The sequence below is a fragment of the Medicago sativa genome, chromosome 1 (assembly GCF_051527215.1).
Source record: "Medicago sativa cultivar Bolivia chromosome 1, Bolivia_mono, whole genome shotgun sequence".
Classification (NCBI taxonomy): Eukaryota; Viridiplantae; Streptophyta; class Magnoliopsida; order Fabales; family Fabaceae; genus Medicago; species Medicago sativa.
The window spans coordinates 72,879,778-72,895,597 of record NC_140749.1 but is presented as its reverse complement, the minus strand read 5'-3'; the positions used below and the strand labels follow the sequence as shown (position 1 = coordinate 72,895,597).

Below are 15,820 nucleotides of genomic sequence, written 5' to 3'. Positions count from 1 at the left end.
ATTATAATTGCTACCAGTTCCTGGGGCCATGCATAGACGTGCAAATATCATCATTATTTTCATGCGGGGCCATGATTTAAGTCATAGACATTCCCATCTTATATATGTGTTCCTGATAAAATCTTTGAGGTTCTAGTTCCCATAAATGTAAAGTCGTTGAGTTTTTGTTTTAATTTGTTTTTCTAAGTCAGGGATTTGCTGGGGAAAAACTTTTCTCAAATTAAAAATCATTTAGAAATCTCATCTCTAATATTTATTACTATAAATTTAGATTTTTTTTCGTTTGGTTGTATTTGTTGATGATGATATGTGTGCCATCACGTTTATGGCCTTTTTCTCAAAAGAAATCTTACCATTCAATAATTATAAACTAATAATTTTAATAAATCAATAATTCAAAAATAGTTGCATAGTATAAAAAGTTAAAATATCAATAATTGGCATTTCTCCATTTGGATAATTTTGTAAATAAATTAGGTATTTTATTTGTCTTAGACTAGAGCACCATTACATCACTCTAAATTTTTACTATACCAATAGTTATCTGCAAATAAATTATTAAATGGAAAATGCTAAATATCAAGAATGGATTTTCTTGATGAATTCAAGAATGACATGGCAGAATAATCACCCTTAGATTTTAATCTTATTTATTAAAGTTTCATAAAAAATATATATATATAACACCCACCACCCCATGATTTCCGGCCAGACTGAGATTTTATTGGTTAACATTAATTTCGGGACAATTTCTTGATAAAATCTTTCTTGATAAATAATAGCATTGCCTGTGGTATAATCATTTCAAACAAATATCACATTATAACATAAATGGTTAAGTCTATTCAAGCTCACGTCAATAGAGCTGGGGTGAAAATGGTTAAGTTCTAGTCACCCGAGCTTGAATGAGATAACATACATTGCTTATCGAACGTAATTAGAGATCGAATTCGAAAAAGAAAAAGCCTTAATTAGAGATCGTTAGTTCAAATACGGCAAAATTACACTTTTAGTCTCTTAACTTAATTTCAGGTAACAGTTTGATCTTTATCTCTTTTTCATTTCAATTTGGTCCTTTCTGTCCATTTTCATATACATTTTCAAGCTTCAAATCTAATATTCTTATGCAAACATAGACGAGGATCATAGATTTGAAGACTGAAAGACTATAAGAAAATAAAATCATGAATTTTAAGCTTAAAAATTCATACGAAAATGGACAAAAAGAACCAAATTGAAATGAAAAAAGATAAAGGACCAAAGTTAAGGGACTAAAAGTGAAATTTTGCCTTCAAATACTGAAAACGTAGCATCATTAACCGTTGCGAGAGAACTTTATCGTCCATATAATTCTAGAATTAGTTTTTCAATTTGTTCTTATTATACATGTTGGATTGGTATTGTCTTACTACCCTTATCGTTCTACACACGTGTATTTCATTTTGTTCAAATCTCTTATCATTTTTTCAATCGTAAGTTTATGATTTAAGTCATGTTTTTTATTCCAATTTTATTGGGTGGATATGTTTTTAGTGGGAGGGGTCACAAATGGAGATGCCAGTGTAGAACAAAAAGAATGAATGGGTCACTAAATGAAGGAATCAATGTCATTGAACATTTGGTATAGCTCTAAAATCGTCATGTATACGGGATAAGATAGTGTGAATTGGTATAGAAAACTGCCCCTATTTTCTTTTCAATTTAAAGGCTAAAAAAATTTCACTACAAACAATCTCATAAACACAAACCATCTTGAACTTCTAAAACACCCATTATTTTAAAACAAAATAATAATAAAAAAACTAAAAAAAACAAAATTTTGGAACGGAGGGAGTAACATGAAAAAAAAAAAGAAAAATAAACGTGGAAAGCATACATGAGGACCACAACAAATTTTGTTTTTTTGGCACACAACTGAAGACTTATAAATGAGGACCACAACAACTCAAATTTATTGCAATTCTCAACAAATTAAACAGATTTCAGATATTGACACGAGTACAAAAAAAAAAAAAAAAAAAAATTCACAATGTACATCACAATAATTCTCTATAATATCACCAGACTCGGTATCTCCTCTCAAAAAAAGAAAAAACTCTTATATCTAAATGGAAACAAAAAAAAAAAAAAACTATGAAAAAAAAGGTTTTACACCTTGATAAGGACTTAACTTCACTTAGGAAGCAAGCATGACATATTTTAGAAGTGCATTAAACAGCATTTGGATTCCAACACCAAAAAATGAGATTGATTTATAATTTGACTCTAAGAATGTACTAATAAATATATTTAAGCTATGATTTTCTTTCCTTTACCCTTATCCTTGTGGGTTCCTTTGTATGGTTTTGATAAATCCAATGCATCGTTCGCAGTGTTTTTCTTCCGCTTTGTGAAACCATTGCTAGTAGTATTACCTATGGGACCTGAATAAGCTTGAAATGGTTCCTTTGAAAAGGTATATGACATTGAATCCAAAGAGACATCATGAGGAACTATATCTGGATCGATATGATTTGAAGCTCCCAAAGGAAATCCAAGTTGTCCATCTTCATGCGGCGGAGGAAACTTTTCACTCTTGCTCTTAGCATTAGCATGAGTGATTAGACGCCTTCTCTGCTACATATGAAATCATAGGATCATATTTTAGTCAATGTTACTATTTAATAAATTTCAATATTAATAATGCACATTTTCAATTATAGATGATGAAAATGAACTATATCACAGGGAATGCATTAAAAGATCATTTTTGCATTATGATTTTGCATATTTTCAATTATAAAGGATGAAAATGAATTCTCAATCATGTTATTTAATTATGCATTTTTGGATGATATGATGTTTCTAAAATCACCAGTATTGTGAGATCTAATAAACCAATGCATCAAACTATATGTATGAGTATATGAAAAGAAGTATTTCTTTTAAACATACATCGATATTGTATTGGAGCTCAGCATTGGCTTCAGGAGCAGGAGCAGCTTTTACAGCCCGGTCACGAGTCCGATGCTTCTTTCCTCCATCAGCTCGAGCTTTGGCTGCAGCTCTTGATCTGAACATTCATATCCACAGAAACTCGGAGTTGGTTAAATATAATAGGGGGCCAACTTAAACTTGCACATGCAACTAAAAAGAACAAAACAATACTTTTCACTCCAACTATCCCTATAATAATAAAGTTGAAACAGACTCTAATTATTTGGTGATGTTCACATTCAGCGATAAGCTTAATTCATGATTAAACGTGATACTGTCACAAGGGTCAGCAAAGAAAATACTTAGGTAGAGTTTTTCAGTCTCCAATTTTTGTCCAAAAAGTTCTGAAAGAAGCATTATTATTTGCATATATCTGCAAGTTACTCAATAAATATACCAGGTTATAAATATCGCCTGATCACTACATAATATTAAAAGAAAGCCTTCCATTTTATCGTTGATGTTCATATCTTCCGCACACTTCCTTACTCTTAATCCTTTTTTATATATCATTTTTTTTAAATATTCGCACAAGCATTTAATGTGTGTCTAGCTTCTAATATACCGAAAGCAAAGCCTAAGAGCAGATACCTTCTGGCTTCATCGTCACGCCGTTTAACATCCATTTCCTTGGTTGGGGGATACTTCGGAAGACTAGAAGGATCACAAGCATAAGGTTCTGTGTTAAAGAACTGCAAAAAAGATAGGATAGTAAGGCAAAGTAAATATATGGTCAAGAATATAAAAAAAATATCTAAGTTTGACAAAGATAACATCTACATCAGATTCAAGAAAAGTTTCATTTTATTAACATTTATTTTGGAATGTCCACATACTTTATCCTAATAATTTGAAACACGTCATTGAATCCAGATTTAGGACCTTTATCAACTTATTATCCCAAAGAAAAAGGACAACAAATTGACCTTCCAAGGTAACTAGAGTTAAGTAGTTAGTTTTTTTCGAGTTAACTAGTGGATAATTAGAGAAATAAGATGTTGCATATAAATAAGAAGGATTGAGAGAGCTGGGGCCTTTTGGCATTATGCAGAAGCCTTTAAGCTATGCAGCAATGTAATCAATGGGGATTTTCCTTTGTTGTTTTGTAATAAAATACAAGTCCTACCATAAACCAGAACCCACCATTTTATATCAAATCAAACTTGTTGATTCCATTCCAAGAAGGGATACATATTCTAAAATATAAACAAAGCTTAAGAGATAGATACATCCTCGGGCTGGTACAGAATTCCAACGTTTTTCCTCAGAGTCTCGGTCAACAATCAATATTTTACCGACCATTCTCCTATAGCAGCACTTCATAAAATACAAGAACGTCTTTTTGTACAAAATACAAGGGGATTTTTTCAATAGGCCAGTTCAAGATTCAGTTTTTTAAGGAAACTGAACTGAACCGAACTAGAATAAATTCATTTAAAAAGCACACTGAACTGGTCACAATTCATTCCAAACTGAACCAAACTTGTTATTCAGTTCAGTGCACTAGGTTCTATAGTTTTTAACTGAACTGTCTCTGTATGCAAAACCAAACTGAACATTGGGTTCTTCATCATGGCCTATGATGATTTTCCATCACTTAAAGCTTCTGAACTGTGTTTAACATTGCAGATCAGTTTAATGAACTTTACTAATAGTCCAGATCCTTTTCAGATTGGTTCAGTTTGGTTTACAGTTTGGGTTTTTCTGAACTGTGAACAGGCCTAATTTTCAACATCAGAAAAATATGCAGCGGTATATGTTTCACATACGAGTCTTGACTACGTGTTCTAGGCAATCTATATGCACCGAGAATAGCTCAGGATCAAACAGATTGAAACAGCCTAATTGGCATAAAATAGTACCATCAACAAGGCAGTACAAAATTTAAAATCACCATGCTTGCATTTTAATGACAAGAAGATCAAGAATTTTCAAAAGCACACCTCACTTCTTAGAGCATCTGAGGCACTCTTCCGTTCTATTGGATCAATTGCAAGAAGAGTATCGACAAGGGGAAGAGCAGAAGGTGGAAAATCTTTAAATACATCTCTTATGCATCTTTTGTATGGCTCTCGAGGTTTGAACAAGGTAGCATTGGGCAACTTTGACTTCTTCCAATACTCATCAGAAGGTGAACCGCAAAGTTTGTATATCTTATGCAGTTGTTCCACCTGTGTAAAATATTCAAGAAAAGGATTAGAAAATATCCGATGGAGATTTCAAATAACCAGAAAATGTGCTTAATGCCAACCCCTCAAACTATGTAAGAGATGTAATAGCTAAACATTTTTTTTGACAGGTGTTATAACTAAAGATAAGATCTAGTATATCCCTTAAAAAGAGCAACTAATGAAATAGACTTGTAGATGCATTTTAAAAAATACAGAAATCCTACAGACATCAAGAGAACGCAGTTTCTTAGACACCAGTCCGTGGGCATCTCCATCATCATCATAGCTCCTCTAAATCCTTATAAATCCAGGACATGAAGATGATTCTAATTATGGGGTGCATTACTTGATTTACCATTAAGACACACCTAAGTAATAACACCAAAATATGACTTGATAGAAGTCAGCAAAGATAAAATGTTTTAGAGAAATGACAATGCGAATTAGTAATAGTTTAACAATTTCTATTGTGTGCAGTTCTTCTATTGAGTAAAATCTAATTAAGCTCCACCACTTCATTTAACCTCAAATTTTCAATGAAATATCTTTTTGACATTTGTTCAGCCTCCTACAATAATCATGCTCCTTTTTACCCATTTGTTTTTGTAAAGAGTACCACATTTGATAAATTAAAGCTTGAAACTGTCTAAAAGTAGTGGGTAGTCTTCACCTTATAAGTCAGTTTTATAGGGTAGAGTTAGGTTCAACCTGAATTCTAACATGGTATTAGAGCCCATCTAGGATCCATTGGAACACCGGTTATCGGACCACTAGGGTCACACTACTAATGTTGATGTCCAACCCTGGGCATGAGGGAGGGGTAAGTGCTAAGAGTCACCCATTTGATGAGATAAGGCCTAAAATTGTGCTTATAAGTGGTGGATAGTCCTCGCCTGACAAACCAGTTTTATAAGGTTTGAGTTTGGCCCAACCCAAATTCTAAGATGAGTCCAAATAACACAATTTAGAGACAGAAATGAAGGAGGTGAAGCTTGACCAACAACAGTGCCTTGGAAACATTTGCAAGGGTAATGCTGAGAGTCTCACATTAGATGAGATAAGGCCCAAAAATGTGTTTATAAGTGATGGACAATACTCACCTTACATGTCAGTTTTGTAAGTGTTGAGTTAGACTCGACCCAGCCAAATTCTAAGATGGTATAAAAGCCTATCTAAGATCTATCGGGCCACCCGCTATCGGGAGACTCAGGTCACACTCCAGATGTCCAGTCCTACTCATGATAGAGGCTTGTTAAGAGTCCCACATTGAATGAGATAAGAACTAGAAATGTGTACATAAGTGGTGGGCAGTCATCACCTCACATGCCGGTTTTGCAAGGGTTGAGTTAGGCCCAACCAAAATTCTAAGAGTTTTCAATAGTACAAACATGTTAATTAAATTGCACGAGGCTAAACCAGGGATATGAATGCGGCAACGAAAAGCAATAATTCATTGAATAGACAACAAAGCAATTATCCACGGTGATCAGAGAGACTAGAAGATGTGACAAGCAGTTACAAACTCTGCAATTACTGGTTTTACACTTTTTGAGTACAATTCGATTTACTCTATTTTTGCCAATAAAGTTTTAAGCTCAGCAGAGGCTTATGCAATTGTATATGATAGTTTATCAGATTATGCAGCAACTAAGCCAATGATTGTTTCTTATGTTTTCTATTTTTTATTATAGAGCGCATGACCTCATTTTCATTACAGATATGCAAACAGCATACCTTCTTAAGGGTAATGCAATAGGATATGTAACTTCTATTTGATTGTTTCAAAATAGAAAACTTGTTGAAGTAACACACTAACAGTTGGCATAGATTTAGAGGAACGGAAAGTTCTATAAAACCAAAACAAGACATTAAATTATCACCTCTGTACGACCAGGCATAATTGGTTTCCCATACAATAACTCTCCTAAAATGCAACCGGCACTCCAAAGGTCCACACCCACACCATAATCTGTGGCACCGAGAAGCAACTCAGGAGGCCGGTACCAAAGGGTAACTACACGATTAGTCATAGGATGTCTGCGGGTTGGATCAAAGAAAGAGGCAAGTCCAAAGTCGGCAATTTTGAGTATTCCTTCATTGTCAATCAGAAGATTTGATCCTTTAATATCGCGGTGAAGTACATGTCGATTATGACAGTGCTCAAGTCCTGATAGCAGTTGATGCATATAACATTTTACCTGCAAGCAATAAACAAGTATTTGGAAACATCAAATACTGCAAATGAAAATAAAGAATACCAAATGATAACTATTTCTTTTCTCAAATTATTAAAGCAAACCTGGTCTAACCTGAGGCTCTGTGAACTTGATGTCAGGGCTTGCAGCAAGTCCAGCTAAATCATGTACCATGTATTCAAACACCAGATACAAACTCCATGACATTCTAGATGTAACTAAACCTTCTAACTTTATAACATTGGGATGATCCAATCTTCGCAGTATAAGGATCTCTCTAGCCATGAATTTTACACTCTCGGGTTCCAAATTATCAAACCGAACCTTCTTCAATGCAACAATCTTACCCGTTATTAAATCTTTAGCTTTGTATACATTACTATATGTTCCTTGACCAATCTAAACAAAGGGAAAAATATAATAAAAAATGAAACAAGAATTAGAATATAGAAGAAATTTGTTAGCACAAGCAAATGAGAGATTCTACACAATTACTTGGCTTCAAATAATAAGAAACCCTGCCCACAAATTGATCATTCCAACAATGCATCACAAATTTCGAAAACACTATCAGAAGTTCACAACATCAATCAAACACAACCTCAGCTACAAATCACATGCACTCAATATATGAACTAAAGTTCAAACTTTAGACAATAAATACAAACCAACCTTATCTATTTTCTCAAATGTATCAGCCTTCCGCGGAATCCACCCATTAAGGGCTTCCCCACAAACTGCCGTAAGCCAAGACGGCCATCCAGCTGCTACTTGCTCCCCTTGCAAATTCTTTGGCGGGTTACTCAACCTCGGGTTTGGCTTCGATCTTCTTCTCTCACCCTTTGGCCGTTGAACCCCATCACCGTCACTCTTCTCCTCCTTCTCCTTAACCTTCTTCACCTTCTCACCATTCTGAACCTCTACCACACTTCCCTCAGCTCTACTTGTGGACACTTCTTCAACCCTCTTGCTCGACTCAGCTCTCGAATTCTTCTCTTCCTTCACCTCAGACACAATACCCGATTCCACTTCTCGGCTAATTACACAACCCATTTCACCTCAACTCTAACCTTCATTTCCTCGACATCATTCGCTTATGTAAAGGTTCCGTTTTTAATCACGAACGATCACCGCATCAATCTAATCTAAAAAAACAAAATCACCACCATGATTACAAAATTCACTACAAATGAATAACACCCTTTATAATTTTTCACCCCTAATTTGCTAATCTTACTACAATTGATGACATCATCATATAAAATCAAAAAAACATATGAATCATGTGATGAGAATAATTTAGACTAGTTGTTCATACTGGCCCACAAAGATGCACGAGCATAAACAAACCTAAAAACCAAATTGGAATTGAGTTGAGATCAAAAGTAGCAAGATTCAGTGATCTATCAACAAGGAAAGTTAAAGATTCAAATTTTAATATTTTTTTGCACGTGATGGGTTTAAAAAACAAAAGGGGCAAAAACAAAAATGGAAAAAAAGAAGAAGAGGGTATCTTACAGTAACAGTAATTGAAACAGGGATTTCAACGAAGAAGAGGTTGTTGTTGTCTGATGATGTTACTGTTTGGAGTTGAGCCGTCTTTTAAGAGACAAAGAGAAGGAATAGAAGAAGGATGGGAATGGAATGAGATCTTCTTCCTACTTACAACAAAGTCAAACCTCCAAAATATATTCTTAATAAAGTCATTTTTCTTCCTTTTTGGTTGTTGGAGTCACCATTGTTAAGGCCCGAAACAAAAACTAAATTATGGGTAAAAATGTACATTTTTGTTACTTTTTATAATCATATAACAAATAAAAAAGTCACATTTATGGTTGAACATATGAGTACAAAATTAACAAATTTTACCTTATTTGTTATTATTATTATTATTATTATTATTAACTAATCTTCAAGAACAAAAATGTGGAACTACTTACAAAATTATTATAGGGAATCACATTTAGCAATGAAGCTCTTAAAATATTATACTTTGTTTGGTTTGAAAAAAAAAAAAAAAAAGAAAAGAGACCAAAGAATATAATATAAGAAAGGGAAATGTTAACTGGTATCTCCAGGTATTGGTTAATGATACAAAAATGGAAATTATATAATATTTATTGTATTGAAATTGTGTAATTAATTTTAAAAAGTCAAAAAAAATTATTTTTTAATAATAATTTCCTTTTTTTATTCTTAACCAGTGCCCGAGCACCGGTTAGTATAACCATTTTATTATGTTGAAAGTGAAATAAAATAAAATATTATATTTTTAAATGATGTAACTATAATTAGTGAGTACGTGAATAATTGAATAACATAAATAAAAGGAAACATGTTCTTAATCACAGCAAATTGTGATGCATATATTATTTCCTACCTATAATTTGGTTTCAACAAAAAAAAAAAAAAAAAGGAGAACAATATGGGACATTTTATTTTGGTGTTTGTTCGAACATAGTGTAGCTTTAGGATGTTTTTACATGTGGGAAATGGGAATATCAATGGCCCTATCCAATACCTTATGTTAGGGGACAAATGATTTTAAAAAGTACTTCATCCGTCACATTTGTTGGTATTGTTTTTTTTTTCTTTTTTCCGAAGCATTATTATTATTCCCTCCGTTTTAAAATGAGTGTCGCTTTAGCCAATTGCACACAGATTAAGGAATGAAATAAAGTAGTCAAATGTCATAGCAATTTTACCAAATTATCCTAATCAACTATTGGTTTGTTTTTCATTAAAGAAAAAATAATACTTTGGAAGTAGTGTAACATAATATTAATTGAAGGGTACAATTGAAAAGAAAAAGTTATTATTGCATTGAAAACCGAAAGTGACATTCATTTTGAAACAATTTTTTTTGGCTAAAGCGACACTCATTTTGAAACGGAGGGAGTATTATTATTATTATTATTATTATTATTATTATTATTATTATTATTATTATTATTATTATTATTATTATTATCTTTTTTAATGACGACAACAAATATATTATAGATAAATTTGTTTAAAAGTATAATTGAGAGTGAAAAAAGCTATTCAAATATCATGTATTCTCTTTATACTATAGTGCATATAGATTATACGAAGATAAATATATCTTGTAAAAAAATGAAGATAAAGATACATATTTTTTCTATGGTAAAGTAATAAATATTAGAAAAACAAAACTTTAATAAAAAAAATCATATACCTTACATTCTTACTCTATGCATTTTTATATTCGAGACGTGTCAGACATTAAAATGTTGGTATCTCTTTCATTTGGATTTAGAATTTTAGTTTGTCACGCATTGTTAGAGTCTAATATCTTAAACCCAACCTTGATTAATGTCTAAGTTATTATATTATAGTCAAATTAATGAGTAGTTTGTTAAATCTCACCGTCTCATTTAGACCCACAAGATAAATCAAATGATACTATCATATATGTGTTGTGGCGCGACCACTTGTGATAGGACAAAACCAACTTTAAACACATGACCAACCAATGGGCCGAACTAGAAACTTGAACATGTTGTCTCACCACCACGCGCCTTCAACTTCGGCCTTCGTCATCCCAATGTCGTCCACCACTAGCCACCGCCCGATGACAATCATCAACCAGTAAAACTAGAAGTTTAAAAATTATAAAAAGTTTGTCGTTGACAAGATCAATTCTGCCATCTCGAGTCTATTATGAAGCGAAAAATAGTTAAAAATGTATGTCAACATGTCTTGAAGATTTAAAAGATTTTTCATTCCAATATTTTTTTTTGTACTATTAGTTCCTAAAGGAAGTTAAAAATTTGAGGGAATAAGTCTTTCACATTTCTAGAACGTATATAAGATGGTATTTTTAGAATCAATACACTCATTTACATATTTAATAACTTTGATTTATGCATCAATTAAATTGTCAACTCATAATTATTGTGAGATTGTTTTCTCAACTCGTTTAAATGCGAGCTCATTTTCTAAATTTTTCCTACAACGTTTGATAAGTATTATATACATTGATATTGAACGTCTTGTAGCACATGTTCTTAAAAAAAAAATGAACTGGAAGATGTATTCTTTAGACTTAAAATAATTGGAAGTATATAACTTCTAAATTCTACTTTGGAAGCATGCAATCATGTATGTATGTTGAGATATATATCATTCACATCAAGCCTTTTACAAGGTAAAACAAGTTCCCAACTTCAACTTGGTCACCTAAACACACTAAACCACACCTTGTTATTGAAGATGAAATTGTGGGGTTTTCAGATCGAGGAAGAAGAATAGTGAGGTTGAGAACGAAGACGCTCTAAAAGATCTTGAGGTCAAAGACCCTCAAAGGTGAGGGAGAATATATATCGGTTCTCTCTTTCTCTATATTTCTATTGGTTATTTTACTTTATATATAAAGCGTATGACTTGCCGTAATTCATGTATATCTTATTTTCTCCAATCACCATTTTCATGTAGACATGAATGACTAGCCACTAGTTACTTAATAAACACTCGACACATTTATTCATTCTTTCAACCCTTATACAACACATATTTTTGACTCGTTAACCAGTACAGAAAGGTAGGGAACCATATAGGAGCCTATGTCACCATGATACATAGTTCCATACACTAGGAAGGCAACCATATATTCTAATTCATACATAACTAAAACGTGATGACCTGAAAAGTGTTAGAATAACTCCATATAATTCATACTAGCGTAGCTAATTAATTTTCAGACCTTTGAACTTCTTCTCAGCCTCCCTACTGTCAATAACTGCATCATGGTATCCATAACGTCCTCTATCATCCCTCCCATAATAATCATCATCATCGTAATCACTTGCATCATCAATGAACGTGACACGTGTTTGTGAATCGCGTGGTGGTGACTGAAGCTGGTTAACATTTCCATAAGGCCTCATGGTAGCACCTGAACCAGTCCTGTCAGTAAAGCGAGGAGAAGCATTACCTGAAGTTGGACTATCGTGGTAGTGATTTTTGTTGCTATGCTGTTGATCACGCTTTGCAGCTTCCCTCTTCAACAACTCCATGGCCTTGTTAATATCATGAATTGGCTCGCTTAGTTGGGTCCCTTTTCTTGGTGCTGCAGTCCAATATGAATTAATTTTTGGTCCATTGAAATTGGATCTGTTGTTGTAATAATTAGCAGCATTATCACCATCATCGTATTTAGGATTGCTACTACTTACAAACGGCTTATCGTTGTGGTTACTATTACCATAGCCGTTACCGTAGCTGCCGTTCCTAGTGGGCTTGTATCCTTCTTTTTTGTAGTCACTGCCATATCCATTAGGGCTATCGTAGCCATCTTGAGTACTCCTTATGCTACCTACTCCAATTGGTTTGCGTCCTTCTTTGTAAGGATCTGTATCTCCAACGGCTGCTGCACGATGGTCGCCGCCATACCTATTAGGATCATCATAGTTGTTATTCTTCATGTTACTTCCAATTCCAATAGGCTTGCGTACTTCTGTGTCACCACCATATCCTTTACCATTATTGTAGCCATCATGAGTACTCTTTGGGCTACCTACTCCGATTGGTTTACGCCCTTCTTTGTAGGTATTTGGATCCCCTACACCCGTTGCACGATGGTCACCACCATACCCATTAGGACCATCATAATTGTTATTCCCAATTGGACTAATTCCAATTGGCTTGCGTCCTTCTTTGTCACCACCGTATCCGTTATCATGATAGCCATCATGAGTACTCCTTAGGTTGCCACCTCCAATTGGTTTACGGCCTTCTTTGTAGGGATTTGGATCCCCAACAGGTGTTGCACGGTGATCACTGCCGTAGCGATTAGTACCATCATATTTATCATTCTTTACTGGATTAATTCCAATCGGCATGCGTCCATCTTTGTCACCACCATATCCATTATTATAGCCATCATGACTACTCCTTATGCCACCTCCAATTGGTTTACGCCCGTCTTTATATGGACTTGGATCCCCTATAGCTGTTGCACGATGAGCACTACCATAACCATTAGGACCACCACCAAATTTGCCATTCTTAATTGGACTAATTCCAATTGGCCTGCGTCCGTCTCTGTCACCACCATATGGACAAATGGTACCATAACTACCATCATGGTTGTTAACGGTACTACCTCCAATTGGCTTACGTCCATCGGCAGTAGGATGTGGTGTATGGCGATCATGATCAACAATGGGCCCGTACCTTTGAGGATCAGGGCTACCTTCATGATTCTGCTGCACCTTAGCTGGGAACTGAACATCAACTTTACGCGGAGACCTACGAACAGGGCTTAACTGACGACGCCTTTCATCATCATCAGATTCATCCTCTGAAGAGGGATATTTCTCTGTTGCAGGTTCATCATAAGGCCTGCCAGTAACTGGTACAATTTTTTTCCTGGTAACAGCACCCTCTGAGTAATTACTACCATTATTACTTTTGGGATTGAAAGGAACAAATGGTTTTATAACAGCAGGCTCACGTGTTCCATTTCTTATGGTACTGTAAGTCGAGATGCTACGGTATGCATAACCATACTCTCCCATCACTTCTTAAACTCTCTTTATCTCTTTTGTTATAGATCAAAATCTTACAATTAAAAATCTACCTAAACTTTCTCCTTATATAGGAACAAATACAATAATATTGGAACTTAACCATATACCTCCACGTTTCTACTACATAACTAAGAGACAAAAAATTCAAATTGATTGTAAAGAATCATATGCTATTTCTACTTTACAAAAAATCAACATGAATATGGATTATATTCGTGTTCAAGATAAATGTTGTCTTTGAAAAATACTGTATCAAATTCCGTCAACAATAGTGTCAGTACATCATAGAGAGAATAAATTAAAGCATGCTACATGAATAAAGATTCATTCAACAAGGTGATGGCTGAGATGGAGATGAATTTGCTATGCTGTAATTAGTTTTTCAAAAAGTTGAACTTATCATGATTGAAGCATATATATTAGGGGCAGCAAGGGTAGAAAGAACCAGATGCATGCATGCACTAATTGGAGAGGTGTGACATGGAACAAATGCTTGGCACATCTTTTATTTGGCATCTTGTGTTTTAGCTTATATAATTGCAGTTAAAAAGATGTTTCATAAATGAATCTTTGGATGGTGTGTGGTCCATTAAAATGTTTCTTTATATCACGGTCAAACTTCGGATTATCAGACCCCTTTCCTAGAATCGGAGGGTTAACACAAATTTTTTTTTTTTATGGAAAGATACACATTTTAAAAAAGGTACTGCATCCGAATATTTCACTAATTTCTTCTTTCCAAATGTTGGAAAATGGTTTATGTTCTGTACAAATCAAGAATTAGTTCTCCACCTTTGTTCCGTGAAGGACCCTGGAGAATGGGACTATCAACAGTGAATATATATTCTGCATAATCCCAAATAGAAATATTCTGCCAAATATCACTTGTTGGCCCTATTTGGAAAATAATTGAGAAGTAATCATACACAAACACTCACTTTTTGTATGCATGTGCGACACTTGCTTAACAAGTTAAAAAAAAATGTGGTTAGCTTAGTTGAGTAGATGTGTAATTCAATTCATGATCAAAATTGTGGTTAATTCAACTACATCATATAATCACAACGTTCCACGTGAATTACATTAATCATTTACTCAATTGAATTAACTATAATTTTGCACGTTATTAATCAAAGTATGGTAAGTGTATGAAAATGTATGAGAAATTTCCGGTATAGAGTAGAGTTATACGTGTAGACCGGTAGTTACTATTTAGACCAATCTTGTTGCAATATTCCACTTTCCAAGTTCCAAATTAAACGACAAAGTTATACTCCCTTTGTCCCTTAATCTAAACCCTCATCGCAAATTTCACAAAGATTAAGAAAAGGTGAAAGTGTAATTAATATGTTCATTTTGTGTGGGGATATTACTAAATTGTCTTTGTTTGTAGTGTATTTAAATTTGTCTTTTTCATATTTCAAGTAAATTAGTAGTATTAATTAGGGTTATGTTTGGAAAAAAAATAATAAATGCATACAGAAAATTGAAGACAAAATTATACAATTCTTCCATTAACTTAATTTTAGGTAACACTTTCGTCCTTTATCTTTTTTTTTTGTGTCCCGACTTAGTCCTTTATATTATGAAATGTCAACAAAGTTATCCTTTTTTATCAAAAAATTAGTAAAAAGACTCCAACAAAATTTATCAAAAACTCATTAAACTCATAAACAAACCCAAATCTTCATCATACAAACCAAGAAACTCGGATTTCATTAAAAATGATAAAATATTATCATTTTATAACATAAAGGACTAAATCGAGACAAAAAAAAAATAAAGGACGAAAATGTTACTTGAAATTAAGTTAAGGGACGAATTGTGTAGTTTTGCCAAAATTGAAAGAGAGGATATATTTAAGGACAATTTTTTTTTTCTCAATGAATGCTTATAACTAGGGACGGATGGAGTAGTTACAAAG

General features: G+C 33.6%; 2 protein-coding genes across 5 annotated transcripts; both read right to left on the bottom strand.

Annotated features, from left to right (window-relative positions):
• Positions 1–1,929: 1,929 nt before the first annotated feature.
• LOC146957169 (putative serine/threonine-protein kinase At1g54610) lies at positions 1,930–9,002 on the bottom strand. Of its 4 annotated transcripts, none has more exons than XM_085741153.1 (8): positions 8,861–9,002; positions 8,015–8,487; positions 7,457–7,741; positions 7,028–7,345; positions 4,920–5,147; positions 3,568–3,668; positions 2,935–3,052; positions 1,930–2,616 (listed from the first exon to the last, which is right to left on the bottom strand). In XM_085741153.1, the coding sequence occupies exons 2-8, from the start codon at positions 8,393–8,395 to the stop codon at positions 2,290–2,292; spliced, it is 1,758 nt and encodes a 585-aa protein (XP_085597279.1). In that variant the 5' UTR covers positions 8,396–8,487; positions 8,861–9,002; the 3' UTR covers positions 1,930–2,289. The 4 variants fall into 4 exon arrangements, with proteins under 4 accessions (XP_085597279.1, XP_085597282.1, XP_085597280.1 ...); XM_085741156.1 differs by having other exon boundaries at positions 1,930–2,613; XM_085741154.1 differs by having other exon boundaries at positions 8,015–8,482.
• A 2,819-nt stretch (positions 9,003–11,821) lies between these two features.
• On the bottom strand, positions 11,822–13,932 carry LOC146957168 (uncharacterized). The gene has a single exon (XM_085741152.1). The coding sequence runs from the start codon at positions 13,882–13,884 to the stop codon at positions 12,052–12,054; it is 1,833 nt and encodes a 610-aa protein (XP_085597278.1). The 5' UTR covers positions 13,885–13,932; the 3' UTR covers positions 11,822–12,051.
• Positions 13,933–15,820: the final 1,888 nt, after the last annotated feature.

Excerpts from the sequence above, each read along its gene's own strand:
- LOC146957168 (XM_085741152.1), bottom strand. The coding sequence starts at position 13,884 with ATGGGAGAGTATGGTTATGCATACCGTAGCATCTCGACTTACAGTACC.
- LOC146957169 (XM_085741153.1), bottom strand. The coding sequence starts at position 8,395 with ATGGGTTGTGTAATTAGCCGAGAAGTGGAATCGGGTATTGTGTCTGAG. Across the intron at positions 5,148-7,027 it reads TTATGCCTGGTCGTACAGAG|GTGGAACAACTGCATAAGAT; the intron begins GTGATAATTTAA and ends TATTTTACACAG. Across the intron at positions 3,669-4,919 it reads CAGATGCTCTAAGAAGTGAG|TTCTTTAACACAGAACCTTA; the intron begins GTGTGCTTTTGA and ends TCTTTTTTGCAG.